This window comes from Myotis myotis, unplaced genomic scaffold (genome assembly GCF_014108235.1).
Source record: "Myotis myotis isolate mMyoMyo1 unplaced genomic scaffold, mMyoMyo1.p scaffold_m19_p_3, whole genome shotgun sequence".
In the NCBI taxonomy this organism is placed as follows: domain Eukaryota; kingdom Metazoa; phylum Chordata; class Mammalia; order Chiroptera; family Vespertilionidae; genus Myotis; species Myotis myotis.
This window is the reverse complement of record NW_023416335.1, coordinates 21,227,576-21,255,046: the sequence shown is the minus strand read 5'-3', so window position 1 is coordinate 21,255,046 and position 27,471 is coordinate 21,227,576. Positions and strand designations below refer to the sequence as shown.

The 27,471-nt window shown below is 42.4% G+C and overlaps 2 protein-coding genes across 4 annotated transcripts in view; one reads left to right on the top strand and one right to left on the bottom strand.

Annotated features, from left to right (window-relative positions):
• BAG4 (BAG cochaperone 4) overlaps nucleotides 1–9,137 on the bottom strand; it is a 37,881-nt gene extending 28,744 nt beyond the window's left edge. For both annotated transcript variants that reach the window (XM_036297442.1, XM_036297443.1), the window contains exon 1: nucleotides 8,721–9,137. In XM_036297442.1, the coding sequence (XP_036153335.1) occupies nucleotides 8,721–8,990 (270 nt within the window). In that variant the 5' untranslated portion in view covers nucleotides 8,991–9,137. The remainder of the gene's footprint in view (nucleotides 1–8,720) is intronic.
• Nucleotides 9,138–9,342: 205 nt separating this feature from the next.
• On the top strand, nucleotides 9,343–27,471 carry LSM1 (LSM1 homolog, mRNA degradation associated). Of its 2 annotated transcripts, XM_036297445.1 has the most exons (4): nucleotides 9,370–9,580; nucleotides 15,656–15,724; nucleotides 17,243–17,358; nucleotides 21,635–22,083. In XM_036297445.1, exons 1-4 carry the CDS (start codon nucleotides 9,535–9,537, stop codon nucleotides 21,803–21,805), a joined length of 402 nt encoding a protein of 133 aa, XP_036153338.1. In that variant the 5' UTR covers nucleotides 9,370–9,534; the 3' UTR covers nucleotides 21,806–22,083. The 2 variants fall into 2 exon arrangements, with proteins under 2 accessions (XP_036153337.1, XP_036153338.1); XM_036297444.1 differs by lacking the exons at nucleotides 17,243–17,358; nucleotides 21,635–22,083 and adding an exon at nucleotides 26,860–27,471 and having other exon boundaries at nucleotides 9,343–9,580.

Sequence of the window (27,471 nt, the reverse complement as noted above, 5' to 3'; positions counted from 1 at the left end):
TCCATATTATTAACTAGTACACCTAGTACAAACTGGGCAAGTAACATCTCGTTTTACATAATATAGAAAAACAGCAAGATTTAAAAAAATGTTTAAAAGCATGAATGAAGTGTCCTTGGCCCTACTAAAGGCCAATTCTTCCACACTGTTCTGGACCACATAACTTCTTCCTAATACTTACTCCTGCAATTATCCTATTCTTTCACAAATCATCTATTTCTCCTTGTAGAGCAGATTACTTCCAATAGAATACAAACCTGTCCTCAGGACTACCCTAAACAAATATTGTAATATTTTTAAACTACCATAACTAACAATGGTAAGAGATTTATTTATATCCTATCTAATAATAGACAAACATGGTAATTAACCATAACTTCGCTACCCTTCCCATTGGCTAATCAGGGTGATATGCAAATTAACTGCCAACCAAGACAGCGGCCGGCAGCCAGGCAGCTGAGGCGAACAGGAGGCTTGTTTGCTCCAGTGATGGAGGAAGCCAAGGTTCCCCGCCTGCCACTGCTGGGCTCTGAGCTGCAGTCTAAGAAACACTGTTGCAATTAAAGGAACTAAACAAGCTCCAGAATCCTGCTTTCAGCCAGCTTTGGCCTCAGAGCTTAGAGCGGCAGTGATGGCAACAATGTTTCAATTATAGAATCCAAATAAACCAAGATACCTGCTTTCAGCAGCCAAGGTCTCGGAGCTGGAGCTGAGCCTCAGAGCTAAAGCCGGCTCTCAGTTCCAGTGACGACCATAGAAGGTAAATAAATCCCAGAATAAAAAAAAAATAAAAGAAAAAGAAAAAAAGGAGAGGCTGGGAGCTTCAGTTGCCTGCCAGCCTGAAAACGGCCCTCAGCCCCTCACCCAGACTGGCCAGGCACCCCAGTGGGGAACCCCACCCCAAAGGGGGTGTGACCAGCTGCAAACAGCCATCATCCCCTCACCCAGGCTGGCCAGGCACCCAGCGGGACCCCCACCCTGATCCGGGACACCCTTCAGGGCAAACCAGCCGGCCCCCACCCATGCACCAGGCCTCTATCCTATATAGTAAAAGGGTAATATGCCTCCCAGCACCGGGATCAGCGGAGCCACAAGGCCTCCCAAACCCGGGATCAGCGGAGCCACGAGGCCTCCCGGCACCGGGATCAGCAGAGCAGCGAGGACTCCCGGCACTGGGATCAGTGGAGCCATGAGGCCTCCTGGCCCCTGGAGCAGCGTGACAGGGGGCAGCGCCCAAACCCCCTGATCGCCCTGCAGCTCTGTGTGTGACAGGGAGTGGGGCCACAACCTCCCTATCCACCCTGCTCTGTTCGTGACAGGGGAAGGTGCCCCAACCCCCTGATCGGCCCTGCTCTGTGCCTGATAAAGGGGAGCTCCCCAACCCCCTGATCGGCCCTGCTCTGTGTGTGACAGGGTGCGGCGCCCTAACCCCCCCATGGGCCCTGCTCTGTGTGTGACAGGGTGGAGCCGCAACCTCCCCATTGGCCCTGCCCTGAGTGTGACAGGGGGGAGTGCCCCAACCCCCTGATCCGCCCTGCTCTGTGTGTGACAGGGAGCGGTGCCCCAACTCCCCTATCGGCCCTACTCTGTGCGTGACGGGGGGGAGCTTCCCAACCCCCTGATTGACCCTGCTCTGTGCGTGACAGGGGGCAGCGCCCCAACCCCCTGATCGGCCCTGCTCTGTGCGTGACAGGGGGGAGCTCCCCAACCCCCTGGTCGGCCCTGCTCTGTGTGTGACAGGGTACAAAGCCCCAACCCCCCTGATGGGCCCTGCTCTGTGTGTGACAGGGGGCAGCGCCGCAACCCCCTGATCGGCCGGCTCTGTATGTGACAGGGGTGGCGCCATAACCCCGATCTGCCCTGCTCTATGCGTGACAGGGGGTGGCGCCACAACCTCCCCATTGGCCCTGCCTTGAGTGTGACGGGGGTGGCGCCCCAACCCCCCAATCGGCCCTACCCTGAGCATGACTGGGGGTGGCATTGCAACCTCCCGATCCGCCCTGCTCTGTGCATGACAGGGGGAGGTGCCCCAACTCCCCAATCGGTCCTGCTCTGAGCCCGACCAGGGGCTCCGGGGCAGGCACCTAGGGATTGGGCCTGCCCTCTGCCACCCGGAAGCGGGCCTAAGCCAGCAGGTCGTTATCTCCCAAGGGGTCCCAGACTGTGAGAGGGCACAAGTGGGGCTGAGGGACACCCCCCACGCCGCCAGTGCACAAATTTTTGTGCACCAGGCCTCTAGTTTATTTATAAATAAACAAGATTAACATAACTGATAATTACTGAAGATGAGTGATGGATATCTGGGATTTTTATTATAGTCTCTTTCTTTTATATTTGTTTGAAAGTTTCTATAATAAAAAGTTAAAAAACAAAACTGTGGGTCAGGGATTGAAAGTAGACTTTCCTTAAATATACAGTTTTCAACATTTAACTTTATATCAACTGTAAATATTTTACATAACTATAAAAAAATAATGAAATGTTTTTAAATCCCTAAAAGAAAGCAAAAACTACTCAGTATTGAATTGAAAGAACCACCTCACAAAGAGAAACTATTTCAAGTGGACATAAAGCATAGTAATTTGACCAACATCCCTATTGGGATATGCAAACTTTATAGAGTACCAAAAACAAAACAAAAAACTTGAAGTTTCTTCAGTCATCATCTGAATAATTAACAACATTGTTAGTATTTTTGATACTGTTGTGTGGGTACTATAATTGCAAATGAATGACTATGCTGTGTGGTTGAAAATCAGTATTTTTACAATAGGAGATAAGAGATATAAGAATAATAAAATTTTACATTTTTAATAGTTAATTTGAGTTGGAAATATCAGTAAGAATTCAAAAACTATATATTTTAAAAAGACTTACAAAATACTTAATCCAAGTAACTCAAACAGTTTCCTTAATGGATATCCTTAGCGGTATATTGACTTCAGAGAGGGAGGGAGGGAGGGAGGGAGGGAGAGAGAGAGAGAGAGAGAGAGAGAGAGAGAGGGAGAGAAACATCTATCTATCTATCTTTCTATCTATCTATATAAAAGGCTAACATGCTAAGTGTCTCTCCCTCCATCTTCACTAAGAAAGGATGCCAAGGGCTGTAAATCCCTCAATGTCCCTCTCTCCAACTCCAAACTTACTCTATCATCTCCTCTGGCTCACGAAGAAGTTTCTCAACTTTTCCTCACCCCCAACCATATTCCATCCTTTTGGTTGCATCTTCTCACCCAATCTACTAGGTTACTCTCCTCTGCTTCCAAACACACTTGAGCCACCTAATCCTAAAAATTCTTCCCTCTATCCTGCTTCCCAGTCAAGTGACCACTTTCTTTCTCACTTAATAACAAACTCTGGAAGTATACTAGTCTACACTATCTCCTTATCCAAACCTCCCATTGATTACTTTAATACTATATTAAACTCCCACCATGAAAATCAACATCTTTTTACTGCCAAATCCACCAGTTTCTTTTCAATTCTCACATCACTTGTCTGCAAAATAATTGTGTCCTTGCTTAGTTTGCATTGTATGACTTTCCTGATTTTCCTACTACCTTTTGGAGGGTTCTCTCTCACTGTATTCTTTTGGATCCTCTTTTGCTGTCACCTATTCTAGATTCTCAAAGATCTCCCCTGGCAACACTATTCAGTTTGGTAATTCAGTTATGCTTATATTTGATGACTCTCTCAAATCACTATCTCCAGCCCCCATTCTCCCTCCTAAGCTCCACATCTATTGTTTTGTTACCACATACAACAAATACTGGATGCCACAAAAACTCTAAAATTCGACATAAAAAAAATAAGAACAGAAAATCACAAACTTCTCTTTAATCAACTGCATACATTGCATCCAGAGCTTGGTTCATGACTAACTACTGTGACTAATTGGTTTCCAGCAGAAATGAAAGAAAGGCAGTACATAAACCCTTACCAAGTCTTTACATTTCATATTTTTTAAGCTCCTCTATGAACCAATCACTAGTTCTTTTGGTACAAAACTAAGCCATATCTTTCCATAAAAACCTTTTCCTCTTCGTTTTTATTCCTATGAAACCTTTATTCCTATGAAATACTAAAACCTCAGAATCACCTTCTCTTTCTCCTGCATCTCTCACTACCAGTTGATACATACCTTGGAAAATGTCTTTCAAATCCATGCAACTTGTTTTGAAATGAATCCAAAAAATAAGATAGATGCCCTGACCGGTTTGGCTCAGTGGATAGAGCGTCGGTCTGCTGACTCAAGGGTCCCAGGTTCGATTCCGGTCAAGGGCATGTACCTTGGTTGCAGGCACATACCCAGTGGGGAGTGTGCAGGAGGCAGCTGATCGATGTTTCTCTCTCATCGATGTTTCTCTCTATCCCTCTCCCTTCCTCTCTGTAAAAAATCAATAAAATATATTTTAAAAAAATAAAATAGATGTGATAAAGCAAATATAATAAATGCTATTTATAGAATCTAGGTGTTAGATATATAGGTATTCCCTGTATAATTCTTTCAACTTTTCTGTGTGTTTGAAAATTTTTACAATACAATGTTGGAAAAAAACAAAACCTGACCACATTCAGACATTGTTTCAAATTCATTTAAGTTCCTCTCTCCTGGTCTACTTTGGGAGCCTAACTGAGCTCTCTGTCTCTCCATTCCTTGCCATTATAATCCTCCTCCAAAGCAGCTCCCCCATGATCCCTGCCTCCTGGTATTCATACCCTTGTGAACTTGCTTCCCACATTGTGCCAGGGTTGATCTCTATGACCAATATGATGGTATATCACTTCTGAGATTAGGTTGTAATCTCATCTGTGCCTTCCAGCTTTCACAAACTCTCTCTGGATGACTTGTTCTGGGAGAATATGTAAATCATCTAGGGATCTTGGTAAAATGCACATTCTGATTCAGTGCATCTGGGGCAGGGCCTGAGATACAGCATTTCCAACAAGCTCCTAGGTAATGCAGATGCTACTAGCTCAGGGAGCAAACCACAGAGCTCTAAGTATAGCTATATTTAAATATGTAAAGGTAGAGTCAGGTCTTTGTAGTAGTTTAGTGCAACATCATCTCACTACTATATTCAATTCCACGGAGTAATGCTTCTCAAACATGAGTGTGCATACAAATCACCTGCGTATCTTACTAAACTGCAGCAGTAAATCTAGAGCAGGAGATTCTGCATTTCCAGCAACCTCCAAGCAATACTGAAGCCTCTGGTCCAAGGACCACGTTTTTTTAATTTTTTTAGTAATAAGGTTTTTTTGTGGGTTTTTAATATTTTTATTTCAGAGACGAAGGGAGAGGAGAGAAAGATAGAAACATCAATGATGAGAAAGAATCATTGATCAGCTGCTTCCTGAACGCCCGCCCCAACTAGGGATGGAGCCCACAATCTGGGCATGTGCCCTGACCAGGAGTCGAACTGTGGTCAACGCTCAACCACCATCGAGCCACACTGGCCAGGCGAGTAATAAGGTTTTAAAGGGCCCCTAATACCTTTTGTTTGTTTGTTTAACATATTTGATTATAGGTAAATGTAAAACTTATATGTCCAAACCAAAATAAAGTTAAAAGACAAATAAGGAATTTGGAAAGAATCATTTGCAACATCCATGACAGCATGCATATCTTTTGCATTAATTTTCTATTGCTGCATAAATTACAATCCTATACTTTTCAAGTTTCATGAACATCAACCAGAAAGATAAGCTCTTGAAATGGTTTACAAATGACCATTACACATTCCAGCTTTACATTCAAGTACTCCAGCACCTTCACCCACCCTGTGTGCACGCCTATGCTCCAACCATGGCTTACAACTGCCTCTGCAGTATTAAAAATCTTAACTTCTGTAACCTTACTCTGAAAACACACTTTCTAAAAATTTTTTTCAATTAACAAGTACTTATTGAGCATCTAACACACTTTTGTTTTGGTAATACAACAAGCCCACATAGAAGTCTTCAGTTTAAGACTTCTCTCACCCAGCTGGCGTGGCTCAGTGGCTGACCTATGAACCAGGAGGTCACGGTTCGACTCCTAGGCAGGGCACATGCCCGGGTTGTGGGCTCAATCCCCAGTGTGGGGCGTGCAGGAGGCAGCCAATCAATGATTCTCTCTCATCATTGATTTTTCTTTCTATCACTCTCTCCCTTCTTCTCTGAAATCAATAAAAATATATTAAAGAGAAAAAAAGACTTCTCCTCTCCTCTTTCCCTTCAATTGATCTTCCATCTAGTTTGCCTATTTATAGGCTGAGCGTTTCATCACTCTACCATGGGATTAAAGTCTCACAGGCTACTTATTCCAGATTTAGACAGAGCAAATACAGACCCTTCTTCACAATTAACCTTTCACTACTACATGTTTTTTTCTCACACAATTTTTAAGATATAACATACTATAAAACCCACCCTTCTTTTTTTTAATTTAATAAATGTTTATTTTTCAAAATGTACAGCTGGTCAGATCTGTTGTTCATGCATCTTCTCCAGCAGCTGGGGTGTTTCTGTTAAATCACTTGAGCTCTGTGTTTGAGACTAGTTTAATAAGTCCTTTACTAAGGAGCTCCTGAAGGGCTGCCCTGGCCAAGGAGCCGCGAATCTTCAGCCTCTCAGAGACCACAGCTGGGGTTATAAGCTCGTAGTTAAGAACTTCCTTACAGAGCTTGTCATATGTGACTTTGTCAAGCAAGACCAGGTAAAACCCACCCGTTAAAACACAATCCAATGGTGTTTTATTTTATTTACTTATTTATTTTGGTTAATATTCACCCAAGGATTTTTTTCCATTGATTTTTAAAGAATAAAAGGGAGGGAGGAGGAGAGAGGGAGAGACAGAGAGGGAGAGAAAACATAGATGTGGCCAAAACCGGTTTGGCTCAGTGGATAGAGCGTCGGCTTGCGGACTGAAAGGTCCCAGGTTCGATTCCGGTCAAGGGCATGTACCTGGGTTGCGGGCACATCCCCAGTAGGAGATGTGCAGGAGGCAGCTGATCGATGTTTCTCTCTCATAGATGTTTCTAACTCTCTATCTCTCTCCCTTCCTCTCTGTAAAAAATCAATAAAATATATTAAAAATAAAAAACAAACAAAATAACTCAAAACAAACGCAACCTGCTTGCTTGAAAGTATAGCAAGCAGGTTTAAAAAAAAAAAAAAAAAGAAAACATAGATGTGAGAGAGATACATTGACTGGTAGTCTCCCGTATGCACATGCACCTGCACCAGGCCGAGGACTGAACCTGCAACGCAGGTATGTGTTCTTGAGGGAGAATCGAACCCTCTAACCTTTGGGAGCGGGCCAGCGCTGTAACCGCTGCGAGCAACACCGGCCTGGCCTCAATGGTTTTTAGTATAGTCAAAGTTGTGCAATCATCATCACAATCTAATTCCAGAATATTTTCATCATCCCCCCAAAAGAAACCATACCCTTTATCTACCACCCCCAATGTCCCCAGTCCCCCAGACTCTGGCAACCACTAAGCTTCCTATCTTTATAGATTTGCCTATCTGGACATTTCACATAAATGCAACATAAAATATGTGATCTTTCCAACTGGCTTCGTTCATGTAGCAGGAGGTTTTCCAGGTTCATCCATGTTGCAGGATGTTATGTATCAGTACTTCTTTCCTTTCTATGGCTAAATAATTCCATTGTATGAATATTCCATATTTTATCTATTCATCAGTTGATAGGCATTTGAATTATTTCCACTTTTTGGCTACTTGGAATTTGAATATACGTGTACAAGTTTTTATGTGGACATATGTTTTCAGTTCTCTTGGATATGTCTCTAAGAGCAGACTTGCTGAGTAATATGCTAGCTCTACGCTTAACATTTGGAGCAACTGCCAGACCATTTTCCAAAGCACTGAACCATTTTACATCCCCATCAGCAATGTATGGGAATTTCACTGTCACATCTTCCAACAATGAGGATGTTATAATTCCTAAACGAAAGGAGAGATGTGTCCCACACCATATGATGAGAATTCGAGTCTAGGACGAATACTGCATTAACATAGCATAAGTACTGTAGCTTTCTGGCAGAAACACAAGAAATAAAATGGCATAGGTCCGATTATACTGAGCAAACGAGTTGACTTCTGAGAGCCAACCGTTCTTTAATCGTAAAATAGGGATGCTGTGTGCAATAACATTTATGTTGCAGCTGCCGTGAAGATTAAATAACATACCCCCCCCCCCCCACACACACACACACACACGCACACGCAAGTGTTTTCCAACACCGATTATTCGTGATTCAATCCTGGGCAGAGCATTCCGGGCAAAGGCTAAATGCCCAGATCCCTCCCCGCGCGGGAGGGGCCGCTGGCAGGCGGCGGGGGCTGCAGCCACCTCCCTGCGCGGGAGCCGGCCTGACAGCCACGCAGGATAAATTGCGAGCTCGACCAGCAGAGCTGGGTCACTTCAGCCCCGCATCGCTCCCAGGCGAGACATCCCGCATCCTCTATTTAGCTTAGCAAGTCAGCGCAGGATCTTTTTCCCCTTTTTAATGGTAATACACATTTATTATGATCGAAGTGGAAAAGGAGGGGCAAAGAAAACACGAGCATATCCCAGTCTCTTATCGCTACATACTTCCCCAAAAGGTAAACAAATATGAAACCCGATCCATGACGAACTCTGGAGGTATATCTATCTCCACGGCCCTCACCCCCAAAGGAACCCCTAGGACAAATGGCACAAAGCTTACCTGGTGGCTTCCCCCAGCTCGACCCGGCTCCGTCCAGGTGCCTCCAGAGGGATAGTAGCCATCGCCTCCTCCACCTTCTCCCGGCCAGGTGGTCTCCGCCGGGCCGCCCCCGCGCACCCGCCAGGAAATGGGAGGCTGGGGAGGTTCAGGACGAGGAGGATATAAGGGTGGAGGTGGGTGCACCGGCACATCTCCACCCCCAGGCCCGTAGTAGCGGCCATAAGACGAACCATCACTGGGGCCATAGCCCGAGCGCCTTAGGGCCGACATGGGCTCTACTGCCCCTAGGAGCTTCCCGCCCCCCACAGCCGGCCCACTGCGCAGGCGCCAGCCAGCGAGCGTGAATGGACAGCAGTGAAGGGGGTCGGACAACAATAGCCAATCCCAGGCCAAGTCCCGCCCCTTCGGCTCCCGAGTCCGGAGGGTTGAGGGATGGATCTCTGTGACTCTGGGAATCGAGGGATCAGGAAGACGAGGAGCAGCACCGTGTTCCTTAGAAAGGAGAATTCATTTTCCCTCCGCCTGTGCCATCTAGATTCCTTTTCCCCTCTCTTCAAGGGTGGGGAAAGGGTGTCCCAGGACCGCACGATGGCCCCGCCTCTTCCTGAAGACAGCACGTGGTACCGGAAGTGGGTAGGGATAATATGGAGGAGCTTCCGGCGTGCCCCGGCGGCTGAAAGCCGGGGCAGAAGTGCGGGTCCCCGTCTGGGTCCCCGTCCCCGTCCCGCCGAGGCGGCGACCACGGTAGGAGGAAGGAGGTGTTGGACGCGCGGGCCCTTCGCCGCTTTACGTTGCAGCCTTATCTCAGCTCAACATGAACTATATGCCCGGCACCGCCAGCCTCATCGAGGACATCGACAGTGAGTTGCTCATCTCCTTCGGGTGAAGTCTGGGTGAGCCCCCTCCTCCCCGACGAGGAAGCTCGTAGCCTGAGTGTAGGGCGGAGGGCAGTGTGTGCTTAGCCGTTCCGGTGTTTGGCGGTGACGTCCTCCTCGGGGACGCTCCGTTTGCCCACCTCCTAGCCCCCCGGTTAGGTCTGTGCTGCTCCTCGCAGCCCAGTTCCCCGGCTGCTCAGCCCCACGCTGGACAGTTCCGTCCTCCTCCCGCGGGACGCGCTGCCGGGGACCAAACGGGAAATCTGCCCCCGCCCAGTCAGCTGTCTTCCTCTGCGATATTTCGAAGTTCCAGGTTGTTACTGGTGCAAATACTTAGAGAAAGGATTCAAGAAATGAAACTATTAAGAAACAGCATCTGGATTTAATTGGCAGTAAACGTAGGCTTTCTGTATAAACTCTGTGGCCATTAGCAGTATTTTACCGCGAGGATCTTCAGCACTTGCAGGTTGTGATAGAAGAGACCATTGCCGGACAAGGTATTGACTGACTTTTGTGGAAAGGCTGAGTCACTTGAAACTTCTTCCCATCCCCACCCCGTTAGACCGTTTTCTTTTGCTTTTTTTAAAAAATATATTTTATTGATTTTTTACAGAGAGGAAGAGAGAGGGATAGAGAGTTAGAAACATCGATCAGCTGCCTCCTGAACACCCCCTACTGAGGATGTGCCCGCAACCAAGGTACGTGCCCTTGACCGGAATCGAACCTGGGACCCTTCAGTCCGCAGGCCGACACTCCATCTACTGAGCCAAACCGGTCAGGGCCGTTTTCTTTTTGCTTTTACTAAGAAGGCCTCCCTATTCCTCGTCATTGTCCCGAAGAGGAGCCCAGTCCTGTACAAAAGAGGAGCCAGTTACAGTTGTCCCGTCTTTCCTTCTGCTAAACTCTCATCTGTGAATTATTCCTCAAGTAACACTTTTCTAATCGTTTAAATCCTGTGATTTGTCTCATTAACTTGCAATTGCTGCAAAATGGTTACACATAGTTCCAAACAAGTTACAAGTCTCTGCAGTTACTATGTGTGCAAATTAAAGAATGAATGTATAACTAAACTTTTTTATTGTCTGAAATTATTTTTTAAATCTAAATTAGTGATTTTGCTATTGAAGGGAAATGCAGGATAAATTGGACCAAATTCATATAAATAACCACTGTACAAATCTATCTGTAATATAATGAAAACTTAAGTTTTAGCTGTCTGTGGATGCCCTTTTGCCCTCACCTCTCTTGTGTATATCTGAATTATTTCAGGCCCTAACACACTCTGTATTTTTACTAAAAATAATTTGTGGCTCTTTGCTGGTGTGGGTTCAGTTGGTTGGGCTACATCCTGTGCACTGGAAGGTTGCTAGTTCGATTCCTGGTCACAGCACATGCCCATGTTTCGGGCTGGATCCCCAGTAGGGAGCGTGCAGGAGGCAGCCAATGGATGCTTCACTCTCACATGGATGTTTCTCTCTCTCTCTCTCTCCCCCTTCCCCTCCCCCTCTTTCTCTAAAAATCAATTAAAAAAAAAAAAAATGCCCTAGCCGGTTTGGCTCAGTGGATAGAGCGTCGGCCTGCGGACTCAAGGGTCACAGGTTCGATTCCGGTCAAGGGCATGTACCTTGGTTGCAGGCACATCCCCAGTGGGGAATGTGCAAGAGGCAGCTGATCGATGTTTCTAACTCTCTATCCCTCTCTCTTCCTCTCTGTAAAAAATCAATAAAAAAATATATTTAAAAATCAATTTTAAAAATCTTTAAAATAATATTTTTTTTAAATATATTTTATTGATTTTTTACAGAGAGGAAGGGAGAGAGACAGAGAGTCAGAAACATCGATGAGAGAGAAACATCAATCAGCCGCCTCCTGCACATCTCCTACTGGGAATGTGCCCGCAACCCAGGTACATGCCCTTGACCGGAATCGAACCTGGGACCCTTCAGTCCATAGGCCGACGCTCTATCCACTGAGCCAAACCGGTTTTGGCAAAATAATAATTTTTGTTCTCAAGCCTTCTAACCTCTTTTTTGTAGATTCCAAGCTTCCTCTACTGAAAAATTAAAAACCATTTCATATGTGCCTTTCACGCCCCCCCCCCCCTTTCCTCCTCTCACCTTAGTCTCTCTAGCATTTTCACCAGTCCTTTCATTTGAGTGGGAAGTATTCCTCCCTCTCAATTTATGTCTTTTCTCCCACTACTTCTGGAACCTTCTATCATTAATATCCTTTTTCTCCCTGGATTTTTCCCTTCATTTATGTTCTATTCTGTCCTTATCGTGTGTTTTTTTTTTCCAGTTGTGTCTCTCCATTAAACTTCCATCCCATTTTTTCTATCCTTACCCCCAAACCACTTGAGCCGTCTCCATTTTGACTCTTTCAGGCCATCTGCAATAGACCACCTGTTACCCCATAATTGATTTTTGTTGTCATCACACTCCTGCAGCTCCAATCTTTAAAGGCATCGGTCTAATGCACTCCTGAGTTTCCCCTTCCCCTCTGCAGCATTGTGGTACTATACATTGTGATACTAGACTCTTAATCTGTGTTCTTCATTTCTCTGACACTGGCACTTGATTTTCTTATTTCAACTCTTATGTTCCTTAAAATAGATTGTCTCTTGGGTTCCCTCTTTGGCCTGCTTCTTTCTTTAAGTCTCTAGGAAATCTCGGGGACTTTAATATTATATCACCTCTCTGTTTGGCTTGCTTCTTTTTTTAAGTCTGTAGGAGATCTCCTGGACTTTAATAATTATATCACCTATCTGTGGCCTTATCCAAAATCTCTCTCCCTCTATTTCTGACCTCTTTGCCATTCCAGTCTTACATTTCCAACTGTCTTGACACTTCTATATAAGTGTCCTGATAGCACTTCAGAATTACAAACTTTTGGTAACTGGTCCTCCCTGCCATGACAACTCAAAATGCCTACGTGTTCTTTATCTCTTCAGCACCACACTTTCTCACACGTACCCACATATACACTCTCAGTTAGCTCTGTTACTTATACCTGCACAGTCTTAGTTCTCTCGTCTCTCCCTTCTCCTCTCTACCTTGGTTCAGGTCTCTTCTTTATGCCTCAGACTCCGGGAATAGCCTCAGTCACTCTCCCTTTTTTGCCAGTTCAGTCTTCAGTGTTTTTTTATTCCCAAAATCGACCTGTTCCCAGTTCTTTTTGACATTGTTTACTGTTATTTCCCTTCACACCCTCAACTTTTTTTTTTTTTAATATATTTTATTGATTTTTTACAGAGAGGAAGGGAGAGAGATAGAGAGTTAGAAACATCAATGAGAGAGAAACATCGATCAGCTGCCTCCTGCACACTCCCTACTGGGGATGTGCCTGCAACCAAGGTACATGCCCTCGACCGGAATCGAACCTGGGACCTTTCAGTCCGCAGGCCGACGCTCTATCCACTGAGCCAAACCGGTTTCGGCCACACCCTCAACTTTTCACCACACATATGGTTACATTGCCCTTTTCTCCTGCCTAATTACAGATTTCCCTCCCCTTTCCTGTCACTATTCCCAAGGCCAAAAATTACCTACTTTTCAAGGACCAATCCAGATACCATACTCCAGCTACATACTGAGTTTCTCTCAGTCTCATATAATTAAGATGTATTGTCTTGTGGAACTCAGTTGTAAATTATTTCAGGGAAGAATTTCTGCCTTTTCCTCTGTCCTACACCTAGACGGTACTTTATGTGTGGTATTAAAACAGCAAATGAATGAACTTTGCTAGCTATTCTAGTGGCTGGTTTATCATCATTCTTCAGAGTCAGCTCTAAGTCACCTCTTCAGAGAGATTTTCCCTGGCCATCCTCTAGCCACTCTCTTCCGTAGCTACATTCCCTCCCTTCATCATATACCTTTCTATCTTACATATTATACCTTTGTACTAATCATAATAGGTTATTTTGTTTGCCTTCCTCCACCAGGAATATAAGTTCATAAGGTTGGTTACTTCTTGAGTCTTATTCTCTAATGTATATCTAGGCCCCAGAACAGTACATAGCACTCAGTAAATATTATTGTATTTTTGCTCTAGCTTATTATCAGCATCCTCCTTTTACATGTCTGGGACATTGTTTTTATTTAAAACCTCCCCTGATTCATAATTCCAAAATGTGAAATAGAAACTTTTCTAAGTTCATGGGGGGAAACAATCCTAGAATTAAGATCACAAAGATCATGCAGACTAAACTCAATTTGCAGATATAGAAACTGACATAACACTAGGTAGACATGGAGGAGTAACTCAAACATGCGTATCTAGACCAGTCAGGCTTTCTGGCTACTCATCCAGTCCCTTTTCCACTCTGCCACACTACTCTGATTCTCTTAATTCAGTGATTTTCAACCTTTTTCATTTCATGGCACACATAAACTAATTACTAAAAGCCTGTGGCACACCAAAAAATATGTTTTTGCCCATCTGACCAAAAAAAGGCACGATTTTGATTCATTCACAGCAGACAGCTATTGTGTTGGCTATTGTCCCTTTTTTATTTGACAGTCTAAGGCAGTGGTTCTCAACCTTCCTAATGCTGTCACCCTTTAATACAGTTCTCCTCATGTTGTGGTGACCCCCAACCATAAAATTATTTTCGTTGCTACTTCATAACTGTAATTTTGCTACTGTTATGAAGTAATGTCAATATCTGATATGCAGGATATATTTTCATTGTTACAAATTAAACATAATTAAAGCATAGTGATTAATCACAAAAACAATATGTAATTATATATGTGTTTTCCGATGGTCTTAGGCGACCCCTGTGAAAGGGTCGTTCGACCCCCAAAGGGGTCACGACCCACAGGTTGAGAACCGCTGGTCTAAATAGTCAGGTATTGCACTAAGAGATAACTGGTTCACTAGTTCGATTCCGTTCAGGGCACATGCTCAGGTTGCGGGCTCGATTCCTGGTAGGGGGTATGTAGGAGGCAGCCAATCCGTGTTTCGCTCTCACATTGATATTTTTTTTTTTTAATAATTTTTATTGCTTGAAGTATTACAGAGTATTACATATGTCTCCTCCCCCCCCCCCCCCCCCTTGACATTCCCCCGTTCCCTACCCCCTAGTGCAGCCGTGGGCAAACTACGGCCCGTGGGCTAGATCCGGCCTGTTTGAAATGAATAAAACTAAAAAAAAAAAAAAATGACTCTACCCTTTTATGTAATGATGTTTACTTTGAATTTATATTAGTTCACACAAACACTCCATCCATGCTTTTGTTCCGGCCCTCCGGTCCAGTTTAAGAACCCATTGTGGCACTCGAGTCAAAAAGTTTGCCCACCCCTGCCCTAGTGTCTTGTGTCCATTGGCTATTCTTATTTGCATGCATATAAGTCCTTTGGTTGATCTCTTAACCCCCCACCCCCACCCCAAACCCTCCCCAGGCTTCCCACTGTAGTTTGACAGTCTGTTCAGTGCTGCTCTGCCTCTGTATCTACCCCTGTTCATCTGTCTATACTGGTCCCCATTATCTGTCCCAACCTCACCAGGGCCGTTTCGTCCTCACCAGGGCCGTCTTGACCTCACATTGATATTTCTATCTCTTTCTCTCTCTCCTTTTTTTTTCTGTCTTAAAAAAAAAAAAAAAAAAAAAAAAATCTGCCGAAACCGGTTTGGCTCAGTGGATAGAGCGTCGGCCTGCGGACTGAAAGGTCCCAGGTTCGATTCCGGTCAAGGGCATGTACCTGGGTTGCGGGCACATCCCCAGTAGGAGATGTGCAGGAGGCGGCTGATCGATGTTTCTCTCCCATTGATGTTTCTAACTCTCTATCTCTCTTCCTTCCTCTCTGTATAAAATCAATAAAATATATTTAAAAAAAAAAAAATCAATAGAATTCCTGGGGCACACTGGTTGAAAATTGCTGTTTTAATCTAAACCCCAGGCTAACTTGGTCCTCCAATTTCTTAATGAACTCCAACTTAAATACATTGGAAGAGGAAGTGGTAGAACTTAAACTAACAACTTTATATTTATTGTTACCCTGTAAGCTCACTGAAGCTAACAGGTTTCATTTTTTAAAGATCTTTTTTCCTGTTCCCAGAAAAGCACTTGGTCCTGCTGCGAGATGGAAGGACACTTATAGGCTTTTTGAGGAGCATTGACCAATTTGGTATGTATCAGCTATAGACTTCTCTTATACTCTGGATAATAAGAGCTGCCGATCGTATTTTTGTTATTTCATATTGTAAGGCATTTATCTGCAACTTTTTCATGTGTCTGGCATAATGGAATACTGTCCTGAGTCATTACATCATTGTTTCCTAAATTATGACAAGATAATTCAAAAGCTTGTATTTTCAAGCTTATATTTCTAAAACTGGTTTTCACTAGAACATAAGATTATAATGTCTTGGACTATTGTTTTTATTTTCCCCATTAGAGGGAGCCAAAAGATAGAAATAAACTCAGTCCGCTGAAAAAGCTGCTCAGTTGTACATTGGCTTGGGTGCGACTGCTCTTCAAAGCAGTTCCTGCACTGAAGGCAATCCCCCCATCCAATGAAAATTGGATAGAAGGCACTTTCTGAAGCTTGTTAGGGACCCCAACATTAAGCTCAAGATTTTTCACTTAAGGATACAACCGACTCAAGAATCTCAGTCTTTGTTTTGCATCTTGCATTTTTCAAAAGAGATCTATGTTTGCTTTTGTTTCAAGAAACTTCTTAGTTCATATAAACATTTGTTGGACATCTTCTAGGTCAGTGGATTTGGGCATGAGGAAAATAACAATGTAATTGAAACACTTATAAGAGTTATAGAAGTTAAAGAATATAGATACCTGCTTTCTTCAAATAAGGCAAAGAAAAAAATAATTCTTAACATATTGGGAGTTCTAAATCTTTTTTTAAAATACATTTTTATTGATTTTAGAGGAGAGGGATAAAAACATCAATGAGAGAGACATCGATCGGCTGCCTCCTGCACACTCCCTAATGGGGATTAAGCCCACAACCCAGGCATGTGCCTTGATTGGGAATTGAACCAGATCATGGGTCGTCACTCAACCACTGAACCACACCAACTGGGCCGGGTTCTAAATCTTAAGTCAAATTCATCAGACTACTTTGAGCGAAAAGTAATAAATACTGACTACTCTCAGATTACCAGGTATGGGTTATCTGACAACATGAAAAAATGAGTTTTTGCTGTATCATAATTCATGGATGCTTGTATTGGGTTAAGTAAATCCTAAGTACTGAAACAAAGTTAAATTTTGGTAACTCATCACATGCACACACCCCACAACATAGAAAAAACGAGAGTTTTAATCTTTGCAGTTGTTTAGAGTCTTCCAAGTGCCCTACTCATTTATATTTTCTTACAGCCATGTTCATTTTAACAGTTAACTGATAAATGAATTTAATTTTTTTAAACTTTTCCCCACCATCACTCATGTATTAGTGCAACATAATCCTAGATACTCTCTCAGTTTGTAATTGGTTAAACATCTCTTAAGTGGTGTGTTGTAAAGAAATAGGAGATTGTGTTTGAAATTTTAGTTTTTCCTAAAGTCAGAAAGTTTTGCAATCATGTTTAATTAAATCTTTTTTACTCAAAATAACTGAGTTATAGACCTTTACCCAGTAATTTAAACTGAATATCTTTGTTTTTTCCCTATACACTTATAGCTAATTTAGTGCTACATCAGACTGTGGAGCGTATTCATGTGGGCAAAAAATACGGTGATATTCCTCGAGGGATTTTTGTGGTCAGAGGAGAAAATGTGGTCCTACTAGGAGAAATAGTAAGTGAAAACTGTTAAGCTGCTATAGCATGGGTCTTGATAATTATGATAGTTAGTTTTTTTGGTTTGTTGTTCGTTTGGGGGTTTTTTTTTTTGGTCTTTTCAAGAAGAAAAATACATTTTCCACATTTCACCCAGCTTCTCACAGGAAACCACTAAATTAGCTTAGGAAAGCCACAATTATAAAAGCAAAGTTATAGATAATTAACTTTGTTTCAGTGCCTGTTGGCATTTTTAAAGATTTGATCCCATTAGCAGCAAAATATCATTAATTTTACCTAATATCTTCAAAAACTGCCATCCTGCAAATGTGTTCATTAACAAATTATTTCTGCTATTTCTAATAGCAGAAAATTGAAAAACTTGAAAAGAATGATTTGATAAAGATTTATATACATTTATATTTTGTACTTATTTAAGCAGTTGGTCATAAGTAGTTTTTCATAACAAAGTTAGCTGTGTTGGGGAGGAAAGTCACAATGCATATTCAGTGTGATACCCATATTCTTAAAGGGGAGAGGGGAAGGAATGCATGTAGGAGAAGGCTTTTTGTAAACTATCCTGGTAATGGAGTTCAGTCAGCATCACCTGAATCCTTAGCTCAAAACCAATGAGGAAAAAGAAAACGACTAGCTGACAGGTGTGAAGTTAAATCTTCTAGCGTGTGTGTGTGTGTGTGTATGTACACGTATATACACACATGTATGCATATATATACAAAACTATTAGAAAACTTATATACAGGGTGGGACAAAAGTAGGTTTATACTTCTTCATATCAAAAAGAATACAGTAATTAATTAGTAATACAAGAATAAACTGTTTCGTGTACTCACAACTATAAACCTACTTTTGCCCAACTCTCTATATAAAACTAAGAAGCACTCAATATTTTAAAAAGATAGACCTGATTTCATGTTTTACATGAAACATAACTTAAAAGTACCTTATTTAATACCTTTGACTTGATCCTGCTACTTCTGATTATTGGGTCCAATAATCAGAAAAACTTGTGATGTTTGCTTGATTTTATCTTTTCCTATTTTGTTTTTATTTTTTTATTTTATTTTTTTTTAAATATATTTTATTGATTTTTTTACAGAGAGGAAGGGAGAGAGATAGAGAGTTAGAAACATCGATGAGAGAGAAACATCGATCAGCTGCCTCCTGCACATCTCCCACTGGGGGCGTGCCCGCAACCCAGGTACATGCCCTTGACCAGAATCGAACCTGGGACCTTTCAGTCCGCAAGCCGACGCTCTATCCACTGAGCCAAACCAGTTTCGGCCTATTTTGTTTTTAAAGTTTTTAAAGTTTTCAGTAAATTTCGCAATTCCTAGCCACATCTTAAATCAGGTTTTGAGAGTATTGATTCATTTTAACAAAAAGCCAGGGTCCAGTTGGTTCAGAGACCTTGTATGAAATAGTTAGCTGGAAATGACTACTCAATACTACCCAAGTGTGGCTATGAAATGCCTTTTTCTAATTTTTAAAATATTTTTGTAGTTGATGCTTTTGGTTCAGTGTATCATTTCTTCCATGTTTATGCAGCAGAAATTGTCATCTCCATGTATTATGTAAAGGTTAAAATAAAGCACTATACTACCTGGAGATGTGACTGTGAAGTAGTCTGCCAGTATATTAAGAGGGGCTAACCCCTCTCTGGTCAGTAGGATTGTGGTTGATTATTTTTTTTCTTTTTTTATACTTCTCTGAATTTAATTTTTGAAGAGGAGATCTATTACTTCTATTAGGGATAAAGAGCTAAGTTAAAATATTTACACATACTCTGCTTCAGATTTATAGTAGTGAACATCACAGAAATGCTTTCTATGCCAGTTACATTGGCACAAATTGACCCTATGTAGATATATGTATATGTGAAGAGAAATGAATGAACTTGTGTTTGTTCTTAAAGATTCATAATATCCTGGTAGCCCTTTTGTGGAGAAAAGTACTCTTTTTATATATTATGGTTTGGATGCTGTAGAATTTTTGCAGTGGTAACACTAAAGAAAAACAGGAATGCTTACATAGTTACATGAATCAATAGTCAGTTTGAAGAAATTAAGTACCAATTTTAGGGAAGCCATCTAGATTCTGCAAACATTTCATTGCTTAAGAAGTCCCTGGATTCTGCCTCAAGGATGATGGTACAAAGTCTAAAGTAACAAGACAGATTCTTGGGAACAGCATCATCATAACCACATAAATAGCTCAAGTGAGTAAACTAAGCTAAGAACATGATCTTCCCTTCAGCTGCTACCCAGGGGTTATGAGGGCAGGTTACACTTGATAACATATTTTTCTGGGTGCAGTTAACATTTGACCCAGGGCAGATTTTGCTTATGTCATTTGTGTGGCTTTCATCTAACCTCTCTGGAGAGAGTCCTTCATCTGATGTGTCACAGCCTGTGGGTTCTGAGGCCTTGGCGGCATCTGAAGATTAGCATCCAGTGGAACATCTGGAGAGTTTGTATATGTGTAATGCCTTCACAGAATTTTATCAGTGAAAGAGAAGAGGATAAGAACTAAGAATATCCTGTTTGTATAGGCTTTTCAGTTACAAAAACAGAGTAATACCTGTAAGCTCATTTTAAAGAGAATGAACTGAATCTATGGATAATAGTGAGATGCTTTTATAGCAAGATTCTGCATTACAAGATTAGTTATCAAATGTTTATAAGTTATTTAAAAATAAAACAAACATTTTATGCCATATTAAGAACAAAATGACAGTCAATATTTGCATTGTGGGTCTTTCAAGAAGTCAATATATACATGGAAAAATTGGAAAGTTATTCACCAACTTGTTATTCCTCCATACTGGAATTAAGGATTTTTTTCTGCTTGTCTATTTTTTTCATCTTTTTTTTTTTTTTTAGTCCTCACCCGAGGATATTTTTGCATTGATTTTTAGAGAGAGTGGAAGGGAGAAGGAGAGACAGAGAGAGAGAAACATCAATGTGAGAGAGACACATCGATTGGTTGCCTCCCACATGCACCCCGACCAGGGCCAGGAATCTGCAACCAAGATACACGCCCTTGACCGGAATGGAACCTGGGACCCATCAGTCTGCAGGTCAATGATCTATCCACTGAGCCTAACTGGCTAGGGCTGCTTGGCTGGTTTTTAAATATCATACAATGAGCATCGATTTTTTTTTAAAGAATGGCAAAAATATTTTAGTAAGTAAAATGATTTTTTTGTAAAATCCTCACCAAGTGATACGTTTTTCATTGAATGAGAGAGAGAGAAATAGTTGCTTAGAGAAAGAGAGAGAGAGAAAAACATTGGTCAGTTGCTTCCCGTAAAGCCTAACTAGGAGTCAAACTTCACCACCTTTTGGTGTATGGGATGACACTCTTCAACTGAGCAGTAATCAGGGCATTAAGCAAAACAAATTTTAATTCAAGTAGAGAACTATATTGGGGCCAAACTGGTGTGGTAATCTAACTGCTCTGCTGAGGTTTTCTCTAGACTTGTTGTCGTAGAGGGGAAGGAGTCTTGTGTTTTCATTTAAAGACTCCTAGTTAATGCCATAGAAGACAGTTTATTGCAGCGGTTCTCAACCTGTGGGTCGCAACCCCTTTGGGGTCGAACGACCCTTTTACAGGGGTCGCCTAAATACATCCTGCATATCAGATACTTACATTACAATTCATAACAGTAGCAAAATTACAGTTATGAAGTAGCAACGAAAATAATTTTATGGTTGGGGGTCACCACAACATGAGGAACTGTATTAAAGGGTCGCGGCATTAGGAAGGTTGAGAACCACTGGTTTATTGCCTTTGGTGGGAGGGGGTGCTTCTTTGACTCAGTGTTCTCTACCTTATTGAACAACAACCACCAGAATTTAAGCTGACTTTGATAATGCAAATATACAAAACATATCTAAAGCCATCTTGGCCTCGGTAACTTCTCTCTTGGATTCTCTTGGGTTGGAGAGCGAGCCTTATTTTATTTGTATATTTAGTTAGTTGTTTTTTAAGAAAAGTAGTTATTGACTAGTGTAGGACTTCGGACAACCTAAAGCTTTGTTATACACAATAAACACTGTAACTGATCCCTATTACCACATTCATGTAAGTACTCTATAGTAGTGTGGCCAGCCATTTCTTTGTAAAACTTATCTATTCCTAGGAGAAGGCTATTTCAGCCATGTCACAATTATGAAAAAATACCCAAGCCTGACATAGGAATCCATTTGCCTTGAGATCTGCAGTGTCTACTATTCTTGGTCAGCTGAAGTTTCTTAAACCTTGTTTTGTAGGACTTGGAAAAGGAGAGTGACACACCCTTGCAGCAAGTGTCTATTGAAGAAATTCTAGAAGAACAAAGGGTAGAACAGCAGACCAAGCTGGAAAACGAGAAGCTGAAGGTTCAGGCTCTTAAAGATCGAGGTCTCTCCGTTCCTCGAGCAGACACCCTTGATGAGTATTAACTCTGCTCCGAGGCTATTGCTCTTGGGGAGCAGGGGCTCTCACTGAATGAAAATGACGTTTTTCTTTTGGATTCTTTCACATGTGCAACATGAAGAAATCATGTGGCTTTTCCCCCTTTTTATTAACAAAATCATTGTTTAAAGAAATAGCTGGATGGACTCCTTTCACACATCACTATGGAGCCAGCAACTACTTTTCTATGTTGCTCTTCTCATCCCAAATTAGAGTTTACAGGGAATAGTCTTCATTTGCTTGTAAATAAAATACGAATCTCAAAGTTGTCATGTTATTTCCCAAGTTTGAGTTGCCTCCAAAGAATAAGCAAAATTAAGTTTCTGGTCTCAAAGGTATAGCCAGTCCACACACTGGGATTTCCCCTCTGTCACACTTGCAAGTTGCTAGTTACTTATGAAGGAATATTTCCATACTAGGTTTCTTGTGGTCATCCCCTCTCCCCACTGATGAGAAAAACACATTTTCGGCCTTCAGAAAGGGGCTTTCCGTGAAGTTTCACAGTTACTGGTTATAACAAAAACCTCAGGTGTGAGAAACAACATCACTACTAAAGTTGCTGTTCCGGCTTAACCAACAGCTATTCAAAGCAAGGTTCCCCTGAGATCCAGCATTTAACTAAGGTGACTTTTTCTCTGTTAATTTAGTTCAGTTTTCTAGCCCTTCGGATTGAATCTTGAGCCTCTTGTGCTATTCTCATCAAAGAGAAGCACAAACAAAATGGTGTTTCAGTGGCTGATACATCTACGTTATTCCTGCTGACCACCCACAGTGATGCCACTTTTTTAGTATGATGTTTACTGCGTGGTAAGTGTAACAGGCTGCTTGCAGAGGGGACGGTGTAGTTCAGTGGACAATGTACTGAGCTGGGAGTTTAGGAGTTTATGTTAAAATTTTCACTTTGTGCCAAAGCCGGTTTGGCTCAGTGGACAGAGCGTCGGCCTGCGGACTGAAGGGTCGCAGGTTCGATTCCGGTCAAGGGCATGTACGTGGGTTGTGGGCACATCCCCAGTGGGGGATGTGCAGGAGGCAGCTGATCGATGTTTCTAACTATCTCTCTCCCTTCCTCTCTGTAGAAAATCAATAAAATATATTTTAAAAAATTTTTTCACTTTGTTCTACCCCTAGCATCTTAGGCTTGAGCAAGTCTCTCTTCTGAATTCTCAGGGTGTTTTTAATTGTGGAATTATTACAGGCATTTCATTTTCATAATCTGTTGAGCAAAGATGTCCTTTTCATAAGATTTATATGCATTCCCCCTGAATTATTTTATAGCATTACGTAGACTTAACTTTTTATGAGCTCAGGTGTTTTTAAAACTGCCCCAGATGCCTATAAACCATTTGATTGCTGAGCTCTTCATCACTGAGTTGATTTTAACATAATTTGTGAAGAAACAGCTGTACTTAATGATTTATCAAGTGTATTGTGCCTCAAACCATTTAATAACCAGAATTTTTTAACTACTCATACAAAGGGAGAAAAACACCATCACCACCTTTTGAAAAACATGTCTAACTAGATAATATTTGTTGGGAGTCAGCAGGATTACAGCATTTGCTTTTTTAAGCACCACTGTTTCAGAACTTTTGATCCTTCAAGAAATTTGAACTGTAGTTACCTAGTTTTTTCAACCTTCTTCAACTTCAAACACAATAACAGGAGTTATAATTTATTATGTTAAAGGAGGAAAAGAGACTGAATTCTAACAATTTCCCAATCATAGCAAAGTTTGGTTCATTGTTTTTAGACCTTTGTCATGCAAGCAGCATCGAAGAATTAGACCTCGCAAGTGAAACTAGACTACCAGCTTCCTTCCTTTTCGTCACCAGGATGTTCAATGAAGTGGCTTGCCCTCAGCTCTGCACAGCCCAGGATTTTTGCAGATACTGAAATCATGCTTTTTTTCCTATTTATACCTTTGTTTTATCTTTTTTATTTTTTAATTGATTTTAGTGAGAAGAAGGGGGAGGCACACCCCCTGACCAGGTATGGAACCTGCAACCTGGGTATGTGCCCTGATGGGGAATTGAACCTGCAACTCTTTGGTGTATGGGACAATGCTCCGACCAACTGAACCACACCAGCCAGGGCCTGTTTTATCTTTTAATAGTTTCTTCCAATAGGGATTCCCATGAGACTGCTTTCAAGGAAGACAAATGAGGAAGATCTACCGAAACCCCTTTCCTGGCCATCTGTATTCTGATATACTTGAGTATAGCAGCGTATCTCTTACACCTCCAGCTGGTCTCTCCCTTTCCTTGGCCTTTGATCTTACATTGCAAGCTCTTAGCTAAGTTTAAACCACACTGTCTGCTTCCCTCCCCAAGTCTGATAAACTCCCAAAAGGCCTAACAATAGCCAGATACCCTTATACTGTCTATTATGGAAGGTTCCTCAGGGAAGCCGTGTCAACGTGAACCCCACAGGTATTGCACAGAGGTGAAGACAGGAAAATGGTCTACAAGTGTTGGCTGGCAGTCCCAGGCAGAGGGCAGTGCAGACAGCAGAGGGCGTAGGCCAGCAGGCAGAGTGGATACACCTACTGTGAGCAGTTTCCAACCTCTTGTCTCAGATTCACACATGACATTCATGGTGGCACTGCACAGCTCAAGAAATGGATCCCAGGAATTGTACCTGGCAAGAAAATAGGAGAGGCAATTAATGAGCAGTCCCCCACCCCTTGACTCCCCCCCGAAAAAAGAAATTATACATCCATACGTGTGTGTGTCTGTGTGTCTGTGGGGCATTTTCTCACCTAAGCCATACTAAAAAAGATAAACATCCAATTTCCTTTCTCATCAGGAGCCAGCGTTCCCCATGAGGTACAAATAAGGCATTTTGGTTGTAGATGTTGCAGGCTGATGCACTAATGCTGAACCAACCTTCCAGCTTGAAGCTAACCAACCCTGCTCATAATCAAGGAAAGAGCGACAGGAAAGAGTCTAACTCCTACATAACCTAGGAGTTAATGTGAGCTGAGCAGGAATGTCATTGGTGATACAATGCACGTGTGTTGTACCAATGCAAGAACTAACAGTGACACAATCTGTTAGGACTAGGTTAAACCTGGGAGAGGTCAAGTTTTTGCCAATGAGACTGAACATGATCATCTTAATTTAAACCTAGGTTGTAACCTACTAGGTCTTGATATGAATTTAGTGAGTTATAACCAGCATTTAAAATTGGAATAGCCCCTGGCCAGGTGGCTCTGCTGATTGGAGTATTGTCCCATACATCAAAAGATTGCAGGTCAGGGCACATATTTAGGTTATAGGTTTAATCCCTGGTTGGGGCACATATGGGAGGCAACTGATGGATGCTTCTCCTCTCTCCTCTCTTCTCTCTCTCTCATCAAGAAAAACATAGTCTTGACCAGCATAGCTTGATGGTTAGAGTGTTGGCTTGTGCACCAGAGGGTAGCGGGTTTGATTCTGGTCAAGGGCACATACGTGGGTTGCAAGTTCCATCTCCAGCCTTAGTTGGGGCAGGTGCAGGAGGCAACCAATTGATGTGTCTTTCTTACATCAATGTTTCTCTCTCCCTCCTCCCTTCCACTCTCTCTAAAAATCAATGGAAAAAATATTCTCGGGTGAGGATTAAAATACATAATTAAAAATTGGTATAGAATATAGAGTACATTATATAAAATGTATACATGTATGTATAAAATATATTTATCGGTAGCTGTTCAGAAACATTCAAAAAACTGCCTTTGTAGTAAATTGTTATATGCTATTACAAATAATAAAGAAAAGTATATGTCCATTCCCCATCTTTTACCTCACCCCCTGAAAAATCACCTGTGCCCTGGATGGGGTTAGAATTTGTGGTTCTCTGTGCTTGGAACATGCTTGCCCCAGGTAGCTGCAGGGTCCTGCCCTCACAATCCTCAGATCTCTGCTCAACTTTCACCTTCCCTGACTACCTCTTTCAAATAGCACTTCCTGCCCTGGCCAGTGTGGCTCAGTTGGTTGGGTGTCATCCCATGCACCAAAGCGTTGCCAGTTCGATTCACAATCAGGGCATATGCTTGGGTTGCTGGATTGATCCCTGGTATGGTGCATGCAGGAGGCAGCCAATGGTGTTTCCCTCTCTGCTGTTTCTCTCTCTCTCCCCCTTACCATACCCTCAGTGAACTTGTACTTACAGTCACCCTTGTACAAATAAGAGTAATATCTGTGAAATGATGGTGACCAACTCAGATTAAGGAATTGTGTGCTGGATTACATAAATGTATTATAAGGGAAGATAATCAATAATTACCTCCAGCCTGGCTGGCGTGGATCAGTGGTTGAGCGTCAACCTATGAACCAGGAGGTCACGGTTTGATAACCAGTCAGGGCACATGCCTGGGTTGCAGGCTCGATCTCTCTCTCCCTCTGCCTTCTTCTCTGAAATCAATAAAAAATATATTTAAAAAAATAATAATTATTTCCAATCCAAGTAGTCAAACTTGCCTTAACTTTCTGCTATCTTCTCACAATGGAGGAAAACACTCTATTCTCTCAATATTAAATAAGTAAATAGCCCTAGCTGGTTTGGCTCAGTGAATAGACCATCTGCCTGTGGACTGAAAAGTCTTGGGTTTGATTCCAGTCAAGGGTGCATGCCTGAGTTGCAGGCTCGATCCCCAGAAGGGGGTATGCAGGAGGCAGCCAATCAATGATTCTCATCATTGATGTTTCTATCTCTCTTGTCCCCTATCCCATCCTCTCTGAGATCAATAAAAATATATTCTAGAAAAAAGAAGTTGGGTGATGTGGGGCCCAAAGGGAAGCCCTTGAGGACAGGTAACACTGTGAGCTGCCTTGAATGAGGAGAAGGCATGCATGGGGCAGACCGCAGGCAGTCACCTCAGCACCATGCTAAGAGTGGCTGGAAAGGAAAGCCAGGGTGAGAATTCAGAGGCCTAGGGACTGGGCTGAGAAGTCCAGATTTCATCTTATGGGCTCTTGATGTATTATTACCTCATTTAAGCCATATAACTCCTCCCCAAAGGATTACAAAAAGGAAAACAAAACATCTCTCTATTCTACAGATAAGAAAGTTGAGATTGAAGATGTGAACAACTCCAACCATAAAGTAAGTGGTGGAACCAGGACTGAAGGTCTCCAAATACAAAACCTGTGCTTTCTCCGCTCCAGTTCACAGCATCCTCACTACCATCGCAACCAACCCAAAGGCAGGTGCTGTTGCCCAGTGCTCACCTGCTCTGAGCCAGGGCCCAGACAAGTTCAAGGTCCCTCTCCTCAACTCTCAGGAACCTGCAGAGGAATTAATCTTCCACCACAACCTACAATTTCATGGCTGAACCACCAAAGTTCCCCACCCAGGACAGCCAGCTCTCAACCCTCAGATCCCTTCTCCATATTGTTGGCCATTTGTTCTTCCTGGGACACCCACACTCCATCCTCTATCTCAAACCTGGCTAACTCCTTCTTGCACTTCCTACACACAGCTCTCATGTCACTTCCTCCCAGAAGCCATCCATAACACTCCTTCCTCTCCCTGTGTAATTAGGTGTTCCATCCCTTGTACTTCCAAACCCCTCATGTGCTCTACAACTTTCCATATTGGATCGTATGGTTCATTTTCCTCATAGCTGTAGAGCCACAGTGGATACTCAATAAAGGATTGTTGAATGAATGAA